At 39.6% G+C, this 23822-nt stretch overlaps 1 protein-coding gene across 2 annotated transcripts in view; it reads left to right on the top strand.

The window, feature by feature from the left end:
* The window catches only part of LOC122560669 (netrin-3-like), a 180966-nt gene extending 159598 nt beyond the window's left edge, over positions 1–21368 (top strand). For both annotated transcript variants that reach the window (XM_087997825.1, XM_043711558.2), the window contains exons 6-7: positions 7950–8024; positions 16789–21368. In XM_087997825.1, the coding sequence (XP_087853951.1) occupies positions 7950–8024; positions 16789–17120 (407 nt within the window). In that variant the 3' untranslated portion in view covers positions 17121–21368. The remainder of the gene's footprint in view (positions 1–7949; positions 8025–16788) is intronic.
* Positions 21369–23822: the final 2454 nt, after the last annotated feature.

Here is a 23822-nt window from a genome sequence, read left to right as displayed (position 1 = left end):
GCTGTGTACACTGAATAGAATCAGTTCCCATGCTGTGTACACTAGATAGGAACAGTTCCCATGATGTGTCCACTAGATAGGAATGGTTCTCATGATGTCTACACTGGACAGGATCAGTTCCCATGATATGTACATTGGACAAGGATCAGTTCACATGATGTGTACAGTGAGCAGGAGATTCCCATGATATATAAACTGGTCAGGAACAGTTCCCATGCTGTATACATTGGACAAGGATCAGTTCTCATGATGTGTACACTGGACAGGAACAGTTCCCATGCTGTGTATATTGGACTGGAATAGTCCCCATAATGTGTACCCTGGACAAGAATCCCATGCTGAGTGCATTGGACAGGAACAGTTCCCAAGCTGTGTATATTGGACTGGAATAGTCCCCATAATGTGTACATTGGACAGGAATTTTTCCCATGCTGTGTACATTGGACAGGAACAGTTCCCATGATGCGTACAGTAGACAGGAATGGTTCCTATGATGTGTAGACTAGACAGGATCAGTTCCCATGATGTGTACAGTGGGCAGTAGATTCCTATGATATGTAAACTGGTCAGGAATAGTTTCCATGCTGTGTACATTGGACAAGGATCAGTTCGCATGATGTGTACACTGGACAGGAGATTCCCCTGATGTGTAAACTGGTCAGGAACAGTTCCCATGCTGTGTACACTGGACAGAATCAGTTCCCATGCTGTGTACACTGGACAAGAACGGTTCCCATGCTGTGTACACTGGACAGAATCAGTTCCCATGCTGTGTACATGGGACAGGGAGTCCACCCATGCTGAATATACTGGACACGGTTAGGTCCTATACAATGAAAGCTCCATGTAAGGACAGTTGTGATATGGGTTGATAACTCTGGTTAGCTGTATAGTTACGCAATGTCAGATCACATGATAATCCCCCATACTAAATATCTTTGCATATATTCTATTCAAAGGAAACTGAAAATCAAATTATATGCAGAAGAGGGAATTGAAGAACCACACTGGCCATCTGACACATTATGTCTGCTTCCATAAGATTATGGGGAACAGCTTTATTCCAGGAACCAGATTAATTACATTACACTCCCTCTAGGGCAAACATGTCCTTCCTTTGGTAAGGAGCTAAAACTACACCATCCTCCTGGTGTGGCTTTGCTAATGCTCTGCATAATTCTAGTGAGATTTCTTGGCTCCAAGATCTGACTCCATACTGCCACTAGCTTCAGTGCTACAAGAACCTCGAAACATGGCACAGCTGTTGTTTACCAACTGCAAAATGCAACTTAGCACCTAACACTGATTTGATGCTTGTCTGTCATTCTGGATCTCGCAAAATGTTTTTGCTTAAACGTTTTCAGCTAAACATTTTCTACCTGCACAAGGGGCTCCCATCTTCCATCACTATCATTCTGTAAAAGAATCAATATACAGCTTTCAAGTGAGATTCTTCTGACTTTCTTTCACTGCAGTTGCAGACTTAGTGGACCCTGTTAAAGATTCATATTATATTATATTCATACTATATATAACACAAAGGTGTCCACTCTAACAGTTTTGCCCACTGGGGCTGTAAAAACAAGTCACCTCGTCACTTGCCTATCCGTTGTACTCCTGCAAATTTTTTCTCTTCAAATAAAGACCCTATTTCCTTTTGAAAGCCTTTTTGACATCCTCCAGACTATCAGGCAGAGCATTCCAGATGATAACTACCTGCTGCATAAAAAAAACTTTTCCTCCTGTTACAGTTGCTTCTTTTTCCAAGCACTTTGTCCTTTGGGTCTTGACAAATCCAGCAGTGGGAATAGATTCTCTCCATTAACTACACTGTCTAGACCTATCATGATTCTGAAAGCCTCTATCAAATCTCTTCTCAATCTTCCCTTCACTAAGGAGATGTTTGGCACATAATGCAAAAAAAGCTGACTTTGTGCGAGTGCTTTTCAAACAGAGAGTTTGGCTACAATGAAGAATAACCCCTGCATTGCCAATATCATCTCTGAAAGATATCTCACCAATTATAGGAGTCAGAAGAAAATGGTGCTGCATTTTTTACAAGGAATTCAGTGGAGTTTGTTAGCATTATTCAATATGGATCTGAAAGAGTTAATACTTGCTGAGTGCATTAAGCACCACTCAATATGATGATGTCAGGAGGGTTTGGTGAGAGTGCGAAGTAGAATATCATGGGAGACAGAACAAAGGCTAGGTTCTCCTAATAGTTTTTGTAATAGTGCACAGCTTATTCTTAAAAGCTCTAAGTAGCTGCAGAGATGCAGTAAACTATATCTTGTTTACTTTATAAGGGTCTACTTGTTAGACCAGAAGGTGGCTCTCCTGGCACATTTTCATTTTATTAGATCATGAAATGCAGGCATTGTTGGCAAGGTCAGTACTTATTGCCCATCCATAATTGTCTTGGAGATGATGGTGGTGAGGTGCCTTCTTCAACTGCTGCAGTCCTAGTGGAACGTGGATGTCCATGGGATCATTAAGAAGAGAGTTCCAAGATTTTGACTCAATGACAGTGAAGAAATGGTGATGTAGTTCCAAATTAGGATGTCTGGCTTGAGGGTATCTTGCAGGTGGTGGGGTTCCAAAGCTTCTTCTGCCCTCGTCAGACAGTCAGAGGTCAAAGTTTTGAAAGGTGCTGCCTAAAGATGCTTGGTAAATGGTTGCAGTGCATTCATTTTGTAGGAGGTACTCAACACTGTCACTGAATCAATAGTGAACTGAATAAACTTGAAGGTATTGGATGGGGTGTCAGTCAAGTGGGCTGCTTTATTCTGGATATTTTTGAGTTTCTTCAATATGTTAGAGCTGTATCCATTCAGGCAAATGGAGAGTATTCCATCAGACTGCCTTATAGGTGTTGGACAGGCTTTGGGGAGTTAAGAGGTGAATTACTTATTGCAGAATTCTTAGCCTCTAATTCGCTCTTGTAGGTACAGTATGTATGGCTGTTAGAGTGGAGTTTATTATCAGCAGTAACCCCCAGAACACTGATAGTGTGAGATTCAGCAATCGTAATGCAATTGAATACCAAGGATGATGGTAACATTCTTCTGGAGATGGTCATTACCTGGCACTTGTGTGACACGAATGTTACTTGTCACTATCAGTCCAAGCCTAGATATTATCCATGTCTTACTGTTTTTGGGCATATATCTATGAGTAATCCAGGAAAAATCCAAACTGAGGGCCATTAATCAAGTTATTCCTTTGCAAGTATATTTGTGTGGCCTGAATATTATTTGCCAGTTTTTACCTCAATCCTGAATGTTCTCCAGATCTTGTTGCATTTGAATATGGACTGATTCAGTATCTGAGGAATGGTGAATGGTGCTGAACATTGTGCAGTCATCGATGAACACCCCCACTTCTGACCTTATGATGGAGGCAAGGTCATTGATGAAGCAGCTGAAGAGGTTGTGCCTAGGCCACAACCCTAAGGAACTGCTGTGAGGATATGTTACACCTTAGATGGCTGACTTTCAACCACACAATTTTCTTTCACGTCAGGTATGAATCCAACACGTCAGGTGTTCCCCCTGATTTCCATTGATTCCAGTTTTGCTAGGGCTCCTTAATGTTACACTCGGTGGAATGCAGCCTTGATATCACTTCACTGTTACCTCAGTCACTATCACCTCACCTCTGGAATTCAGCTCTTTTCACCATGTTTGAACCAAGCTTGTAATGAGGTCAGGAGCTGAGATGCCGTGGTGGATCTCAAACTGGGCATCACTGAGCAGGTTATTGCTGACTAGGTGTTACTTGAAAGGACTATTGATGATAATTTCCATCAATTTACTGATGATCGAGAGTAGATTGATGGGATGGTAATTGGCCAGGTTAGATTTGTCCTTCTTTTTTGTGTACAGGGCATTTGGGTAGATGCCAGTGTTGTAATTGTACTAGAACAGCTTGGCTGGGATGTAGCAAATTTTGAGGAATAAGTCTTCGGTCCTATTGCTTGAATGTTGTCAGGGCACTTGGCCTTTGCACTATCCAGTGCCTTCAATCATATCTTGATATCAGAAGGAGTTAATCAAATTGACTGAAGATTGGCATCTGTGTTGTAGGTTACCTCTGGAGGAGGTCAAGTTGGAACATCTATTTGACACTCTGAGCTGAAGATTGTGCAACTATTTCAGCCCTATCTTCTGCAATGATGTGTTGGGCTGTTCCATCATTGAGGATAGGGATATTTGTGGAGCCTCCACCTCCAATGAGTTGTTTATTTGACCACCACCAATCATGACTGGATGTGGTAGGGTTGCAGAGCTTATATATGATCCATTGGTTGTGGGCTCACTTAGCTCTGTCTATCACTTGCTACTTATGTTGTTTGACATGCGAGTTATTCTGTTCTGTCGCTTCACCTGATTGACACCTCATTTTTAAGTTTGCGTGATGCTGCTTCTGGTATGCCATCCTGCACAGTCTATTGAGTAGGATTGATTCTCCAGTTTGATGGTGAGGGGTATATGCTGGGCCATGAGGTTACAGATTGTGCTGGAGTGTGATTCTGCTGCTGCTGGTCCATAGCTGGATGTCCAGTCTTGAGCTGTTTCATCTGTTTGAAGTCTATCCAGTTTAGCCCAGTGATGGTGTCACACAACACAATGTAAAATATTCTCAATGGGAAGGCAGAACTTTGTCTCCGCAAGGACTGTGCAGTGGTCACTCTTACTGTTATTGTCATAGATAGATGCATCTGTGCAGGCAGATGGGTGAGGATGAAGTCAAGTATGCTTTTCCCTCTTATTAGTTCCTGTAGTCTCAGTCTAGCAGCTATGTCCTTTAGGACCCGACCAGCTCAATCAGCAGTATTGCTGCTGAGCCACTTTTGGTGGTGGACTTTGAAGTCACTCACCTAGAGTAAATTCTGTGCCCTTACCACTCTCAATGCTTTCTCCAAGTGGCATTCAACATGGAGGAGCACAGAGTCATCAGCTGACAAAGAGTGATATGTGGTATTCATCATCATGTTTCCTTGCCTATGTTTGACTTGATGCTATAAGGCTTCATGGGCTCCAAAGTCTATCGTAACTCCCTCCTGACTATATGTTGCTGTGCAACCCTCTCTGCTGGACCTGTCCTGCTGGTGGGACAGGACATACCCAACGGTGGTGATGGTGATGTCTGGGCTTTGTTTGTAAAGTAAGACTCTGTGAGTATGATTATGTCAGGCTGTTGCTTCATTTGTCTCTGAAACAGCCCTCCCCATTTTGGCACAAACTCCTAGATGTTAGTATGGAGGACTTTGCATGGTCAATAGGGTTGTGCTTGCCATTATCATTTCCTGTGCCTTAGTTGATTTCAGGTGGTCTATCCAGTTTCATTCCCTTTGTGATTCAACTGAATGGCTTATAGACCATTTCAGAGGGCAGTTAAGAATCAATTACATTTCTCTAGGTCTGGAGTCACATGTAAAGATAGCAGATTTCCTTCCGTAAAGGACATTATTCAATCAAATGAGTTTTCTGACAATCGACAATGATTTTGTGGTCATCTTTAAGCTTTTAATTGAAGATATTTTGTTGATTTCATCATCTGCCATTCTCACCTGCTCAGTTTGAATTCCAACAAAGAGTACTCAGCTCCAGACTTCATTACAACCACAGTCTAATCAGACAAAAGAGCTGAATTCCATTGGTGAGCTGAGAGAGCATGCCCCTGACATCCAGGTAGCATTTGATGAAGTACAAAAAAGCGTGAGTAAAATTAAAGTTAATGGGAATCAGGGAAAAAACATTTCACTAATTGGAGCCATACCTGAAGTGAAGGAAGATGGCTGTGATTGTTGGAGGCCAATCACTGCAGGAATTTCCCTGGGTGTTTCACATGCCCAGCCATCTTACATTACTTTACAAATGCTTCTTTCCATTGTGAGGGCAGCAGTGGGAATGTTTCTGATGTTTGGATTGTATTCAATTCCATTTGTCACTCCTCAGATAATGAGGTAATCCATTCCCACATAGAGCACAACGTAAACAACATTCAAGCTTGAGCTGATAAATAGCAAATAACATCCATAACACACAAGTGGATATAATGACCATTTTCAACAAGAAATATTCAATGGTGTCAGCAATGTTGAATCCCCAGTGTCCATATCAGAAGCTTAACTGAACCATTATAGCTACAGAAGTAGGTTAGAATTGCTTGGCTTGTCAGACTTCTTCCAGACTATCCACAGCTGACCCACCAGCTCCAAGGCACAAGTCAGGAGTGTGATAATATATTTTAACCAGCCTAGATGAGTGTAGCACTGACAGTACTCAGAACGCTCAATGCCATCCAAGACACAGCAGCCTACTTGAGCGTAGCTCATCCACCACCTTGAAAAATGACTCTCTCCACCAGAGTACCATTTCCAAGATGCACTGCAGCAACTCACCAAGGTTTCTTCAATGGCACCAGTCAAATCCATGAATTGCACTATATAATATGCTAAAGGCAGGCGATGCTTGGGAATACGACGACTCCAGGTCACAAACCGTCTTTACATAGAATTATATTGTTTCCTCTTTACAGTCACTGGGTCAAAATTGTGAAACTCTCTCCCCCAATCTGGGTCTAAGTACATTGTAAGGATTGTAGAGGTCCAAGAAAGTGGCTCCTCGCCATCTTGCCATGGAAAATTAGAAACAGGCAATAAGTGTTGGCCAAGCCAATTACTCTCTTATTCTGTGAATGAATATTTTTAAAAAACTGTTATCCAGGAGGCTGGGTTGCTAAGTTGTAAGGAAATTAGTTTATTGTATTATGAATCATCATGCCACATTTGATCTTTCCTTTATTTCAGGTAGATAGCAGATGATAATAGTCTCTGATGTCTTCCTGGTTGTTAATGATTTCCACTGTTTAGTTTTGTGCAACCTAATTGGTAAGAGATTGTAATTTGTCACAAATAGTTTCATTATTTCTAGGTTAGAGATTTGGAGATCAGCCAGAATTCTTGTCCCTCATCATAAGTCACATTTCTCAGTTGGAAAATGAGTGCTGATGTGGCTGGTGAGAGGCTCTCAGAACTCTATAGCCTGAAACATTTATTATCAGATGGGATAGAAAGAATAAAAACACCAGTTAGGACCCAGGAGTATGTCCAAAATCCATGGAACCTGAGCCCAACAGCCATGGGACAAGACCCTGTAACCATGGAACGATATTTAAGTGGCCCTGGTCTGTACCATACCATCTCTCACTGAGGAGAGGGAAAGGATTACATTAAAAAGTGAAAGGAAGCGCTGGAAAGTAAGCTGCTTCATACAGTCTCACCAATAGCAGTACTGTCATCCCAGTATCATAGTGCAAGGAAACTGAGCATAAATTGGGTTCAGCTGAAAGATGTAACAGCGGCAGCTCACACCACATCAGAAGCTTGCAGACTTACAAGCAGTGAAAGAAGTGAACTGTCCAGGTATCAATCACTCACTCTTTTTTCACCAGGCAGCATTGAGCTTATTAATGACAAATTATGAGTGAAAGGTCCAATAATTAATGCCGAACAAAGCTTGGCAAACGGTGCATTGCCTGTAATGTGAATAAGCCACACAAATACCTTCAGGCTCAATGCAGCTGCCTCTAACAAAAGGTCCATTTATAGGACACAGTGTGCGCTAGTAACACTGCAAGTTCTTTTTGGGAGTGAAATAATAATAGTAAAGAGTTTTTTTAAAAATTGGAAAATAATTAGAGATAACCAATTATTTGTTGGCAATAGCACAAGGTGTGGAGAGCCGCATCTTTTAATCTGCTTTTAATGGAAGGTTCATCAAGAGGATTTTAAGTACTTTATGATATTAAAGAGAATTGAGCAAAGGCTGAGAATCATGGAGAAATGGGTGTCTAAAGCATTGTGTCACTAGTATATGGAAGGTGAGGCCTAAGACATTGTATCACCCAATATATTTATGTTCCTTTTATCTCCTTCTCAGACTGTGAATCCTACTGCAAACCTGTGAAAGGAAACCTAAAGATCAACATGAAAAAGTACTGCAAGAAAGACTATGGTAAACAATATCACTTCACTTTTTATTCCTCACTTGTTGAAAATAATGCTGAAATTAATGCTTGCCCTGAGTAACATTGCAACATTAATCCTGTTTCTGCAGAGAAGCATGTTGGTCACACTCTGCTATTCTCCAAAGATGAATATGTATAATGAAAACGTCTAGCAATCATGCTCATGTTAATAACTAGTCAGCACAGAGCTCAAAAGGATTGTTTTTGACTAATTTTGTTGAACTCTTTGATGAAATAACATAGAGTGTACAAGGGAAATGTAGTTAATTTAATTTTTTGAAATCAAAGCTCATTGATAAAGTACCACTTATACTCATTACTAAAATTAGAGCACATAAACTCAGAGGATAGGTCTGAGAATGGTTAGCAAACTAGCTACAAAACTAAAGAGAGCAGGGGTTGGGGAAATACTCAGATGTGCAATAGGTTTGAGGTGTCTTTCAAAAGGATTGGTATTGGGACAACTGTTGTTCACCATTTACATGAACAATTGAAGTCATGAATACAACGTACAATTCCAAGCTTTATGGACCATGCTTGATTAATGTAGGTTAGGAATAGTTAAAATGGAGCAAATCTGCAACAAAATGTAAGAGGGTCCTTTGCAAATCTGACAAAATTGATCCTTTAACTGCTTTAATTGGCTTTCCATTACAGACATACAGGTTGCCAGCATTGGATTTAGCCAAAGGACTGTAGGGGCGGATGGGAATTTGTTAGCAAACTGCGCCATTTTTGTTAAACTTGCTTTCCACCCATCTCCTTCAAAACTATTTCTAAGCATCTTGGATAAACTACCCCATTATACCCATTTTGAACCTGCATAATTGCAGAAAAAGAAACTAATTTGAATTGGCAAATGAGTAAAATAAGCTTGCAGGGCTGCACAGGTAAAGTCCACAAGGACTCATAGCAATTTTTATAGATGCACCACAACAAACATCCTATCTGGATGCATCACAGCATGGTATGGCAGCTACTCTTCCCAAGATTGCAAGAAACTACAGAGTCATGAACATAGCCCAGCCTATCATGCAAACCAGCTTTCCATCCATTAATTCCATCTATACTTCCATGGGAAAGCAAGCAACGTAATGAAAGATTCCTCCCACACCCGTTATGCTCTCTTCCATCCTCATCTGTTAGGCAGAAGATATAAAGCTCCGTACACATGTATAAACAGATTTAAGAACAGCTTCTTCCCTGTTGTTATCATACTTTTGAATAGGCCTCTCTAATGTTAATTTTGATATCTCTCTCTCTCTTTCTCTCTCTTTCTCTCTCCCCCTGCACCTTCTCTGTGGCTGTAACACTATTCTGCACTCTGTTCCAACACCCCAGTGCAATTTTTATGGTACGATCTGTCTGCAGAGCATGCAACACAACACTTTTCACTGCACCTCAATAGCAATACATCAAATGCAAACTCAATAAAGTCTTGGAATGGGACTTACTGGCTTGCTGTACAAACAGCTGATGTAGATTCAATGGGTCAATTAGATACCTTCTCTCCCCAGTGAGGCCATGATTCTTAGAACATATGTTTACGTTTGCAAAATTGACATGTATTGTGCAAATTAACTCGAGTGCATCTAAAAATGAGGTGGTGAGTTTTACAAGGAAGGCTAAGGAGGTCACTCCTTAGATATCAATGGGGTAGAGGCTTGATGAAGAAACTATGGGCCACAAATAAAAATCAGCAATAGGCAAACTACTAAATTAGAAATTTAGAAAATTGGAATATGATTAAGCATAATTAATATAAATTTATGAAAGTGAAATTGTGTTTGACAAACTTGTTAGTTTTTTAGGGAAGTAATTATGAGATGGATATAGGAAACCAGTGAACTAATTAGATTTCCAATGAGGTGACACTTATGGGGTTACGCGACGTTAACATGGGATTTGGGGCAATGTATTTACAAAGATTGAGGTTTAGTTAATTGGCAGGAGAGATAAGTAATAAATAGAACACTCTCAGGTTAACAAGCTGAAACTCATGAGAAAGTACAAGAATCAATACTTAGGCCTTACCTATTCACAATCTAAGGATGGGCAATAAACATTGGCCCAGTAAGCGATGTCCATATCCCATGAATGAGTTTAAAAGAAAACTATCAATAATTTAGATGAGGAGACTGAATTTGGTAATTATGCAAAATTAGGTTGGAAAATAAACAGTAAGGAGGATGCCAAGATGCTTCGACAGGATGCAGACAGATTGGATGAGTAGGCAAGATGAAATACACTGTGCTGAAGTGTGAAGTTCTTCAATTTAGTAGGAGAAAAACATTTTTGAAATAGTAAAAGACTAAGAAATGTTTGCATTCAGAGGAGAGTAGGTATGCTTGTACAAGATTCACAAAATATTAACATGCAGGTAGTGAGCAATTAGGAAAGGCATGTGAATATTTGCTTACAGAGGGATTGAAGTATCATTGAATAACGAGATCTGACCTCAATTATCCTGTGCATTGGTGAGACGACACCTGAAGAATTGTGTGCAGTTTTGCTATACTTACTTAAGGGAGGTACTTGACACATTAACAGGTCTTTTCTGCACCAGAAAAAATACCAATGATCCAAAAATGTGAATCCTCGCCCACTGCATCATCTCCTCAACCACTGATTTATCTGTCTTAGCATCTTATTCATACCCTCACCCTGACATGGCACGCAGAGTAATTGCTGCTTTTTAACCTCCTACCTAATTACCGGTATTCATTCTGCAAAGCCTCAACCTTTTCGCGAACAGTGTCATTCTGACCAATGTGTAAAGCAACTTCCAGTTTCTCACTCTCCCCTTTGCCAATATGCTGCAATTCCTTTAAGATGTTCTTGACCCTGGCAACAGAGAGGCAACACCCCATCCTGAATTCACAGCTATGGCCACAGAATCTCCTGCCAGTGCCCCTGACAGGAGAATTCCTTACAATTATTCTTTTTGCATCTTGACAAACCCTGCTTAATATAAGATTCATTCTTGGTGCCCGAGATCTGACTGCCATTACTACTTTCCTCTGAGAGACTACCCCCTTCAACAGTTTCAAAAACGGTATCTCTGATTGAGACAGGAATAGCCACAGTGAACTAATAGAAAGATAAATGAAGATTTTTCTGAATTAAAAAAGAACAAATTAGTTAGGAAACACAGGCAAGAGCAAGTCAGAGAATGAAGTAACTCTGAAGAATTAAACTGCATTTATTTCAATGCAAGGCATCTTACAGGTAAGGCAGATGAACTCAGGGCATATATGGGAACATGGGACTGGGACATAATGCTATTACAGAAACATGGCGGCGGGCGGGACAGGACTCACAACTCAATGTTAGATGCTATATGAAGAATAGAAAGGGAGGAGAGGGAATGGCCATTTTTGATTAAGGAAAACATTATTACTGGACTTAGGATGTTTTTGAGGGATCGTCTAGTGAAGCTATATGGGTGGAACTCAGAAATAAGAAGAGAATGATCACCTTGATGAGATTATACTATAAATCCCCAATAGTCAGCGGGAAAGTGAGAAGCAAATATGTCAAAACATTGGAGATAAATAAGAAGCATAATAGAGTTGTAATAGTAGAGGATTTCAATTTTCCAAACATTGACTGGGACTGCTGTATTGTTAAGAGCTTGGACATAGAGGAATTTATAAATGTGCTCAAGAAAATTTTCTTTATCAATATGTAGATGTGTCTATTTGAGAAGGAGCAAAACTTGATCTTCTCTTGGGAAATAATGCAGGGCAAGTGACTGATATGTTAGTGGGGAAGCACTAACTGTGATTATAATTCTATCAGTTCTAAGATAGTAATGGAAAAGGATAGGCCTTGTATAAAAGTTAAGGTTCTAAATTGGAGTAAGACATATTTTGATGGTATGAGACAGAAACTTTCAAAAGTTGATTGGAGTAGACTGTTTACAGTAAAGGGACAACTGACAACTGGAAGGCTTTGAAAAGTGAGATCATGAGAGTTCAGAGGCATTATATTCCTGTTAGAGTGAAGTTTAAGGCTGGTAGGAATAGGGAACAATGAAGAAATAAAGATATTAAAGCTCTAGTCAAGAATAAGGAGTCCTTTATTAGATATAGACAACTGGGGTCAAGTGAATCTCTTAAAGAGTAAAAGGATGTAGGTGCATTCTTGAGGGAAATCAGAAGTGTAAAAAGGGGACATGAAATAGCATTGGCAGATAAGGAAAAGGTTAGGCCAAAGAGATTCTACAAAATCATTAAGAGCAAAAGAGCAATTAGGGAGAGAATAGGTCCCGTAAAGATCAACAAGGTCATCTGTGTGCTGAACCACAGGGGATGGGAGAGATACTAAATGAATATTTTGCATCAGTTATTATTGTGGAGAATGAAATGGAGGCTAGGGAGCTCAGTGAAATAAATATTGATGTCTTGAAAGCAGTCCATATTACAGAAGGAGAGATACTGGAGATTTTAAAAAACATGAAGATGGATAAATCTCCAGGGCCTGATCAAGTGTATCCCAGGACATTATGGGAAGATAGGGAAGAAATTGCGGTGCCCCAAACAGTGATATTTGTATCATCTACAGCCATGGGTGAGGTTTCGGAGGACTGGACGGTGGCTAATGTTGTGCCTTCATTTAAGAAAAGCAGTAAGGAAAAGCCTGGGAACTATATACCTGTGAGTCTGACATCAGAGGTGAGTAAGGTGGGGATTCTGAAACATAGGAATTACATACATTTGGAAAGGCATGGACTGACTAGGGACAGTCAACATGTCTTTGTGCATGGGAAACTGTGTCTTACAAATTTGAGTTTTTTGAGGACTTAACCAAAAAGATTGATGATAAAAGAATGGGAGACGTTGTTTACTTGGACTTTAGTAAAGTCTTTGACAAGGTTTAGCATGGAAGACTAATGAGGAAAGTTAGATAAAATGGGAGTCAGGAAGAGCTTGCTAATTGGATACAAAATTGGCTTAATGGTAGGAGACAAGGGGTTGTTCTTCAGACTGGAGCCTGTGGCCAGCAGTGTTCCACAAGAATTGGTACTGGGTCCACTTTTGTTTGTCATTTATATAAACAATTTGTAAGAGAATTTAGGAGGCGTGGTTAGTAAGTTTGCAGATGACCCCAAAATTTTGGTGTGGTGGACAGTGAAGAAGGTTATCTGAGATTACAAAGGGATCTTGATCAATTGGTCCAATGGGCTGAGGAATGGCAGATGGAGTTTAATTTAAATAAATGTGACGTATTGCATTTTAATAAAATAAACAAGGGCCGGATTTATACAGTTCATGGTAGGGCTCTCAGTAATGCTGTCAAAACAGAGAGACCTAGGGTTTCAAGTGTGTAGTTCTTTGAAATTTGTGTTACAATTACACAGAGTGTTTAAGAAGGCATTTAGTATGCTTGTTTTCATTGCTCAGATTATTGAGCATAGGAGCAAGGAAGTCATGTTGAGTTTGTACAGGATGTTGGTGAGGCCACTCTTAGAGTACTGCGTACAGTTCTGGTTACCTTGCTATAGGAAGGACATTACTAAATTGGAGACAGTTCAGAAAAGATTTACCAGGATTTTGCTGAGACTAAGAATTTGAGTTACAAGGATAGGCTGGCTAAGCTGGGACTGTTTTCACTGGAGCATAGGAGGTTGAGGGGTGACCTTATAGAGTTGTATAAATTCATCAGGAGTATAGATAAAATGAATAGCAAAGGTCTTTTTCTTGGGGGTGTTCAAAGCTAGGAGGCATATTTTTAAGGTGAGAGGAGAAAGATTTTAAAAAGGGACCTAAGGAGCAAGTTTTTCACTCTGAAGATGTGGAATGAACTGCCAGAGGAAGTGATGGATGCAGCTACACTTACATCATTTAAAAGACAATTTGACAGGTACATGAATAGAAAATGTTTAGCGAAATATGGGCCAAATGTAGGCAAGTGGGACTAGTTTAGTTTGGTCAACATGGACTAGTTGGACTGAAGGGTCTGTTTCCATGCTGTGTGACTTTATGACTCTCTGAGGGTCTCAGAATAAGGGTTTCACCATTTGGACTACAATTAGGAGACATTTTTTCATTCAAAGGTCGTGAATTCTCTACCTGAGAGTTGTGGATGCTCAGTTATTAAGTACAGTTGAGACAGAGGTCAATACATAAAGCATGTCCTATTTAAGATAGAGATGAAGAGAATTCTTTTTTCTCTCAGGGGAAAAGTCTGCAATCAGATCAGCCATAACCTTATCAAATATCAATGCAGGCTCAAGGGGTCAATTGACCTATTCCTGCTCCTAATTTGAATGTTTGTGTCATAAAATGCATTAAAAAAGGGTACCAGTAGTGGTAGGAAAATGGAATCCATTGAGTTAAGGAAAATGTCCTGGAATGGATACAGAATTGGCTCAGTGACAGGGAGCAGAGAGTGTTGGTGGATGGATGTTTTCCAGAAGATTTGTAGCAACATTCCCAAGGGTCAGTTTTAGGTTCATTACTCTTTTCAATTTTTATAAATTACCTAGACTTGGGGTATAGGAAATAGCATTATAACATTTGTAGATGTTACAAAACTTGCCAGCTAATAAGTATTGGTGAGGATAATGTTAGGCTTTGGGACAGGCAGAATGGTGAAAAGAGCAAAAGCATGGCATGTGGAAATCAAGACAAAGAAATAATACAATTAGTAAAATGATGATACTTTAAAGGTATGTTTCTACCTATCCTTATAGTGACTGAAAATTTTTAAATGGTAAAAGAATGAATTCACAACAATGACAACTGAAACAAATCCTCTGGACATGATTTCACTTTTAATAATTCAAACATTAATTAAGAGGTGATGGATATTTTTAAAAAGGCAAATTTTGCTTTAATTCATCAATAAAAAGATGCAACTCATTTAGTTACAAGGCCTCACAATACTTCCTGCAGAAGCATAGGATCATATGTAATCTCAATTTTTCCAGCACAGCTTCTGTTTTGAAGGAAGTTTAATTTCCATTAGATCATTTTGGTTCTTAAGTTATTTTTGCCAATAACCATATTCCATTCCATAGTCCCTGGACAGAGTTACCACCAGCATAAGTCTATGACCCCTCTCTCAAGTCACGATAATCCTAATGGTACTTAATTCCTAAACATTCTCTTTCCTGATCCTTTTAAATACACTGATGCGCTCTGACAACACTTCAACAGCATCAAACCACACTCTCTCAGTGGTTAGCTTTTTACTTATAGTTCTGTCCTTTCCTACTGTACAACACATTTTATGTGCTCTCTAAGACCTGCTTCAAGAGCAAGATCTGGTTGAAGACTGACAAACAGAAAACTGTCTATCCAACGAGAACCTTGCTTGTTTCCTCTTTTCATAAATTCCCTGTTTTCTTAAATACCAAACACAAAAAGCCATTAACTGCAATTAGCTTTTCACACTCTGCATCTTAGCTGTTCATCCCTGTGACAACCCAGGTCACATGGTCATTTATTGAAAACTAATTATATCATAATCAGGAAGTTAATTAACCTACCTTCAGAATACAGCTTTGCTGAGAAAGGCACATCACACAAAAGAAAATAACAGGTTGATGCCACCACATTGGTTATCACAATATAAACATTTTGGAACATAAGAATTATGAGTTTGAGAAGAATATCAGACCCCTCAAACTGCTCCTGCCATTCAATATGACTATGGCTGATCTGACTGTGGTTTCAGCATCACTTCCTGTCTGTTCCTACACGGATTACAGACATAATTCTGGGCCGTTGGACCAAAGATAAATGCTTTTTCAAAGAGCCAGCTCAGGCCAATTATGGTGGGTGGAACATCCCTCTCAAATTTTTATGATTCATAATTGAGAGGTTGTAACTCAGGAGAGACTGAACACCCTGGGGTCTTTTCTCCAGAAAATGGCAAGATGTCATGATAGAATTCAAGGAAACAAGACTGTCAAGAAACTAAGTAATTGGGTGGTGGAGGGGATGGATGTTGAGATGCTCAGGTGAGGGGATGTTGGAAAAATTAAAGAGAGAAGGCAACAATGCAGAGTAGCAATGATAACCAGAGTGTGACTGGAAGGACAGAGCATGCAATCATAACTGTGCACTTGTAAATATATGTAGTTTTTTTTTCATCAACTTAAATATGTTATGACATGTCTGGGGCAATTGGGACTTGAACCCAGACCTTCTGGTCCAGAGGCGGGGACACTACCACACTATCACAACAGCCCCTAAATGACTAAACTGTAGGGAAAACTGATAAAAAGATAGAATTAGAAGCCATTTTTCTGAGTGCATACATGGCCCAAATAGCAATGAAAGGGTATAACTTGAAAGCTATTAGGTAATTAGTGCCCTAATCAATATCCTATCCCAGAGCAACAGAACATCAATTAAGCTCTGTGATTCCCCACAGTGATGAGATAGATTTTCTTATTCCTGGTTAAAAAGTGTTGTTGCACACCAGCTGAGTTCAAAGCTGAGGTCTAGTGTTGTGCTATCTACTTCTTACCACCTGGTCATGTAGCAGCTGCAGACCAGTTCAAGACGTAATAAGGCTTTCAACAGATGGTGCCCGTTAGTGTAAAAATAGAAAACTAATGAGGCATCTGAAAAAATTCTTATGCATTTCTAAAGTTTTTTTTTGTCAGGAAACAGGCTCAGAATTTTTCTGAAATGTTTTTTGGATGCTAGTGAAGAATTGTTAATGATTATCAGATGCCTTATAACTCTCAAGTGTATCCAAATTGAAAGCTGACTAACTTCTTTTGTCTTTTTCCAGCGGTTCAGGTTAATGTTCTAGATATGGAGACAGTAAATGAATGGGCAAAGTTCACCGTGAATATTGTGTCAGTTTTTCGAAGCAGAGATGAGAAGATTAAACGGGCAGACCAGTTCCTATGGATTAATATGAAAGACTTGGCATGCAAGTGCCCAAAGATCCAAATGACCAAAAAGTACCTAGTGATGGGAAACACTGACAGCGTGGCTGAGAGGCTTGGAGGCCTAGTGGCTGATAAGAACAGCCTTGTCATTCAGTGGCGGGATGTGTGGACAAGACGACTGCGGAAATTCCAACGTAAAGAGAAAAAAGGGAAATGTGGGAAAGCCTGATTGACTCATTCAGAAAAAAAACTCTGTGAGAAGCATCATGGGCCACAATGTAAATACACTTTGGTTCAAAATATTTCCCTTTCAGAACAGGCTGAAGGGCATTAGACTGTGAGGAAGGGACTAGAGGCTGGAAACTACATGATACTCAGCACAACACATTAAAAAGTTGTTGGCTGAATGTGCTTTTAAAATTGCTCAATCCTTTTCTAAATGTGGTCATGATTCCTTTCACTGGGGTGAAGGTCAGACTGCAATAGTAGCTTTGTTGTCTGATTGCAGAGCCCACATAGTATCTGACAAAGGCACATACTCCCCGTGTCCTACCCATTGGTTGGCTGGCTATTCCTATTGAAGTCCACCCAACCTCTTTTATTTTTCGCCTGTTATGACTAACATATGAGACAAAATGTGGTGGTCTATGTAAACCTGACAGCTGTGCTGAACGCAGAGTGTAAATATGGACAGGTTCCAGGAGTTTTATAACAGACAAAGCATTTGGCATGCAGCAAGTTATCTGTTAACGTTGTGTATTTTGAACTGTGATTTGAAAATATCCAATTTCAATTAGATTTTACAAAGCAAGTTAACATTGTAAACCCTTTTTGTCTGACACGCAACCTTCAGCTGAATGAAATATTTCCTTTTCAGTATTTCCTTGATCACCTTGCCAGACAATCTGTAATAACAGTATTGCAATATACTCTATCTTCCAATATACTCACCCCAACATCCCATTTGCAATGCCCTCTGATATACCCTGTTCACCCGCCGATATATACCCTCTCTGCCTTCCAAAAATACCCTCTTCACTCTCTAATATACCTTCTTCACCCTCCAATGCATTCTACTCTCCAATATACTGTAATTCCTGTATACTGTCCATGCTCTCCAATGCACCATACCCTCTGACATACTCTCCTCTGTCCCCTTTAATACTGTACCTCCTGCTATTCTGCAGCTGCCAATATACCATTACTCTCTGAGATACCCTCTCATCCTCCAATATACTGCATCTATTGATTTGCCCTCCTCTCTCTTTGATGCATTGCACCCACTGATACTCAGCACCTCCAATGTTCTGCTCCTTCTGATACACCACATCTTCTGTTACAACCCACCATGTGAGATATGGCACCCACTGATAAAGGAGTCAGTGTTGTCTCAGTAATAGCACTACCACCTCAGTGAAAAATTGTTGGTTCCACTCCACATCAGAGACTTGAGCACATAATTTCATCTAGCACATTAGTACCAAGGTCCCTCTGCCCTTCAGATGGATGTAAATAATCCCATTACACTACTTGCAGAAGAACTGATGTGTTGGCCAACGTTTGTTGTTTACCTGGCATTACTAAAACTGATTGTCAGATTATCGTTTAATTGATGTTTGTGAGAGTTTTGGTGAGTAAATTGATTGCCATCTTTTCCTGTTTATATTTTTACAACTGGAACAGCATTTTAAAAAACAAAAATTCTGCTAGACGCTTTGAGATATTCTGGAGTGCTGAAGTGTGTAACAAAATTGCATGTTTTTCCGTACTCCATCATCCATTATCCTAAATCCTACAATTTTACATTGTTCTAAATATCACATCCTCAAATACCCACATTCCTCAATGCACCATGCTCCAATATACCATTTCCCAATCCTTCAATATGCAATATACTACAATCATCCAATTTATCAGTAATGCTGCCACTAATCCCACTCACACCCCATTCATCAAGAACAACAGCTATAGAATGTGTAATCTCCACAATGTAGAGCTATGAAATGTGACGAGGATAAGCTTCAAAAGAACTTGAATAGGCTGGTGGAATGAGTGAGATGATGGAAATCTAATGAGGAGAAATATGTAGTTATTCATGAATGATAGAGAGGTAATATAAAATAAAGGACATTCTGAAGGAGGTTCAGGAGTAGAGGGATCTGGGGGATTATGTGTACAAATCACTTCCGATTACAGGGCACATTGAGAAAGTTTTTAATAAATGTTGTGGATCATGGGTTTTATAAATAAGTGCATGGAATACAAAAGCAAGGAAATCAACCTATGCATTGTGTTCAGTGGTGGGTGCCACACGTTAAGGATGTAATACCATTGGATAGAATGCAGAAAAGATTAACAGGAATAGTTCCAGGGATGAGGACTTTCAGTTTCATGAAGAGATTGAAGGTGCTGAGATTGCTTTCTTTGAAGAAGAAACGACTAAGAGGAAATGTTATTGACATATTCTAAAGGATGAGGACAGCGTAGACAGGGAGAGGCTGGTTCCATCGCTGGAAAGATCAAAAACTAGAAAACAATGAACTAAATCAATTGCAAAAAAAGAGTCAATGGCGCCATGATAAATAAATGTATATTGTAAATGATTAGAATCTGGAAAGTACTGCTAAAAGTATGGTGGAGTCTGATTCAATCATGGCTTTCCAAATGTAATCAGATAATTATAATTAAAATAAAATTGCAGGGAAAAGCAGGGGAGCAGAACTTTAGAGAGCTGACATATAATTGACAGATCAGTTCTGTCGCTGCTGTAACTCTTCATTGAATCTATAATTCTATAATGTACCAATGTTACTGTGACCTAGGTCGCTGAGAAGGACAAAAGCAGCAAAGTTTCAGAAACATTATAGTTTCCAAGCTTTCCAACCCTCAACTCATACACAAGCCAACTTAAACATCTATTGTCGTTAGACCGCACGTTAACACCGCTGAGAGATCTAAGCAAGGAAATGTCAAAGTTTTGAATTTCCCCACATGTTGTAGACTTTTAATTGGTATTTCCCACTTGAAATCAGCTTGATTAACATGGTTAGATCAGGCCATAGGCTGAAAGATCACTCAGTCTTTGACTCAAGAGGGAGAATGACTTGATCCCCAATCCCAGGGATCTTTGTTTGGATGCTGCAATGTAGTCAAGGTTTTTAGCTTCTTGAAGCTGTTTTCAGCTCCCTTCAACTAGGTAGTGTCCCAGTGCTTTGGACACAAGTTAAATCAAAATTTGCCAGTTTTTAAAATGCATAAACTTCTAACAGACATCTTGGAGGGGTTGGCTACCCATCCCTTGTCCTGCCCTCATTAAAGCTAGAGGAAGCTGGGGTCCTGTTTCAGAACTTTAAAATTTTAACAACTCATGCGAATCTAATCACCGGTCTTTGTGTGTTAAAATTCACCATTTTGTTTTTTGGCCATGCCTTGGAATTCCCTATCACCATTAGCACACAGATTGCAGCAGTTCAACAAAGTAGCAATGCTCAATATATTTTGAAGGCATTTTGTGCAGATTAATGAGCATCCTCCAATACCCACATTTCCCAATAAAACATTTCATAATCACTGATAAACCTATGGAAATTCCTAGCACTCTCCAACACAGACAATAATCTATACGTGCATTGCTAGAACTCTGAAGCATATTGGATTATAACAATATGCTGACTGTAAAATTATTTTCTAAAAGTCTCACATCGATGCTGTGTATTTCAAATAGGAAATCTATATGGTCTGTTGAGATATCCCATGGTGTTTTCATCAATCACGTATTTTTGAAGAATATTACTTGTTGCAAGTAGGAAATACAGCTGCCAGTTTTACCGCAGTAAACTCCCACAGACAACAACAAATAAATTATCAGATGAGATTTTGGTTGACTTATAAATATTGGCCAGGACACCAAAAAATCTTCTCCACTCTCCTTAAAAAAGTGACATGAAATCTTTTATCACTAATTGAAAGAGAAGGTTAAGTCCTTGGTTGACTGGATCATCTGAAGGATGACATTTCCAGCTGCGCTGAACACCCTCAGTACTGTCAACTCATCATTATGTGCTCAAGTACAGTGCCATTTGCAATTTTTTTCTAACTCAGACCATTAGGCTATCAATTGAGCCACAGCGGACACTGTGAAGGGGTGGTTAATCCCCCTACTCTCCAGATTTTCCAATTCCTCCTTCTGTGCAAGAAATTTCTTTAATAGCCCACGATTTTCCCAAGTTTGTTAAACTTTGTTGCACCTGTTTGAAAGACTGCCTCATAGAGAGGGGTTACTACATGCCCTCCGTATTTGGGGCCTTCACACAGAACAAGTGGCAAGTTCTCATTGTTTGCCTCACTGTCATATCTTAACGTGCCAAAGGTTGGCAAAAGAAATAGTTACTCTCTTGTTAAAGATCAATTACATCATTAAAATATTAATGTTGTACCAATTTTAATCATAAAGGAAAACAATCTGGAATAACATAAACTGAAACTGGTTGTGTTCTTTGTTACTTGTTGCTGATCACTGATGGCATAGTCTGTTATATACTACAGTCTGCCTGACAAGCACAACACCATGTGGCCAGCACTTAGGTATACTGATGAAGGGCTTATGCCCAAAACGTCAATCCTCCTGCTCCTCGGATGCTGCCTGACCGGCTGTGCTTTTCCAGCACCCCACTCTTGACTCAGGTATACTGGACTGTAACAGGCACAAAGTGCTTAGAAATGATTGTTCAAACTTCTCATGCTGTTATTTGTTCACTATGTTATGATTTATAAGTTTGTTGAAGTTCTGTTTCAAAGAAGTTCTGCTTTATGGTTTAGTGCAGTCAAGGGCACAATACTAGTTTCAAAGATTATGACTTCCTGTTAGGGAGAATGTAGAGGCAGCTTTACTCGTATCTAACGTGTACTTTATGTGTTCTGGAAATGTTTCTCAGAATAATGTGGAGGGAACTTTAATCAGTTTATAACCCTGATGGACCAGCTCTAGGAAAGGTTGATGACAATACAGAGGGAACTTTACTCTGTATCTAAGTCATGTTATATCTGCCCCAGCGTTAATGGCAGTCATTTGCTCAGCTGATTCCATGATTGAAGATAATGGTGTGATTTTGACAATGAATATATAAGATCTATAAGGCTTATCTTTCATTCACAGCTGTATGACTGGTTCACAAACCATAATGGTGATTGGCATTAATGGTAAATGTTGTTATCTTGATTCATCACAGTGGATGTAACAGCCTTCCAGTGTTACTCCCTGGCTTCACTGAGTAATAGGTAGTGCCACAGATATGTGGGTTGCCATTATAACCATATCTTTGCTAGCTGTCTTCAAATCCGACTCACCCTTAAAATTATAAACTGAATAATTATGGCCTAAATTTGGAAGCCAGCTCCACAACTCCACATCCATAGCAAATACGTGGAGTTTTATGCATCCATAATTGGTATTTCCTCGAAGGTGTTTGCATTAATACATATTTTTAATTCTTTCAAGGGACGTGTAAGTTGCTGGTAACACCAACATTTATTACCACTGTCCCTGAAAATGTGGAGATGAGTCACTTCCTTGAACTGCTACAATCCTTATGGTGTAGATATGCCCACAGGACTGCTAGAGAGGATGTTCCAGGATTTTGATGCAGCGACTGTGAAGGAATAGTGATATACTTCCAAGTTTGGAAAGTTTGTGGCTCAGATCTTATTGGCAGTGGTATTCCCATGTATCTGCTAACCTTGTCCTTCTAGGAGATAGAAATCATAGATTTTGAAGGTAGTCTCACTGCAGACTTGATGAATTGCTGCAGTGTGTCATCATATAGTACTCATGGATGCCATTGTGTGCTGGTATTGGATAGATTGGTGTATAAAGTGATGGATGGGATATTGATAAAGTGAATTGTTCTGTCCTGAATAATGTCAGGATTCTTAACTGTTATTAGATCTAAACTTGTCCAGTAAATGGCATAATTCCATCAGACTCATGTCTCTTGTCTTATAGGGTGATGGACAGATTTTGGGGAGTCAGGAGATTAGTCATTTGCCACACAATTACAACTTTCTGATTTGCTGTTGTAGCCAAAGTATTTATATAACCGGGCTTGTTAAATTTCCACTCAGTGGTAACTCTCAGTACACTAATGGTGGGATTTGATGATGATAATTCTGTTGAATGTCAAAGGAAGATTAAATTCTCTCTTGTTGGAGATGGTCATTGCCTGACACTTCTGGGATGTGAATACTACTTTATTATCAGCCCAGTTGTAAATATTGTCCAAGTCTTTATTCATTAGGACATGAATTGCATCGGGATCTGAGGAGTTGTGAATGGTGCTGAACATTGTGCAGTCATCAGCGAACAACTCCACTTTTGACCTTATCATGGAGGAATCATCATTGATGAAGCTGCTGATAATGGTTGAGCCTGTGCCACCATCACCAACCATTGTCCCAGGATTGAGATGATTTGTCTCCAACAATGAGAACGATTTTGTTTTATTCTAGATATGATTCCAACCAGTGGAGTTTTCCCCAAATTCTTATTGACTTCCATATTGCTCAGGTTCCTATCTCTTACATTCAGCCAAATGTTGCTTTGGTGTCAAGGACAGTCTCCCTCTCCTCACGTCTGGAGTTCAGCTCTTGTTCATAGTTGAATTAAGGCTGTAATGAGGTCAGGAGCTGTGTGGCCCTGGTTGAACCCAAACTGAGTGTCAATGTGTAGGTTATTACTGAGTAAGTGCTGCTTTGAAAACTTTGTGAATCACATCTTACATCCCTTTGTTGATGTGGAGCAATCAACGAATGGGGCAGTAATCAGTTGAACTGGCTTGTCCCACTTTCTGCAAAAAACATTACTGGACAACTTTCCTCATTGTCAGGTAGATGTGGCTGTTCTGCAACATTATGGCTGTGGACACAATTATTTCTG

This window comes from Chiloscyllium plagiosum, unplaced genomic scaffold (genome assembly GCF_037043375.1).
Source record: "Chiloscyllium plagiosum isolate Xiang-an unplaced genomic scaffold, Cpla_swu_hap1 HiC_scaffold_20, whole genome shotgun sequence".
Classification (NCBI taxonomy): Eukaryota; Metazoa; Chordata; class Chondrichthyes; order Orectolobiformes; family Hemiscylliidae; genus Chiloscyllium; species Chiloscyllium plagiosum.
This window is presented reverse-complemented; position numbering and strand designations above follow the sequence as displayed.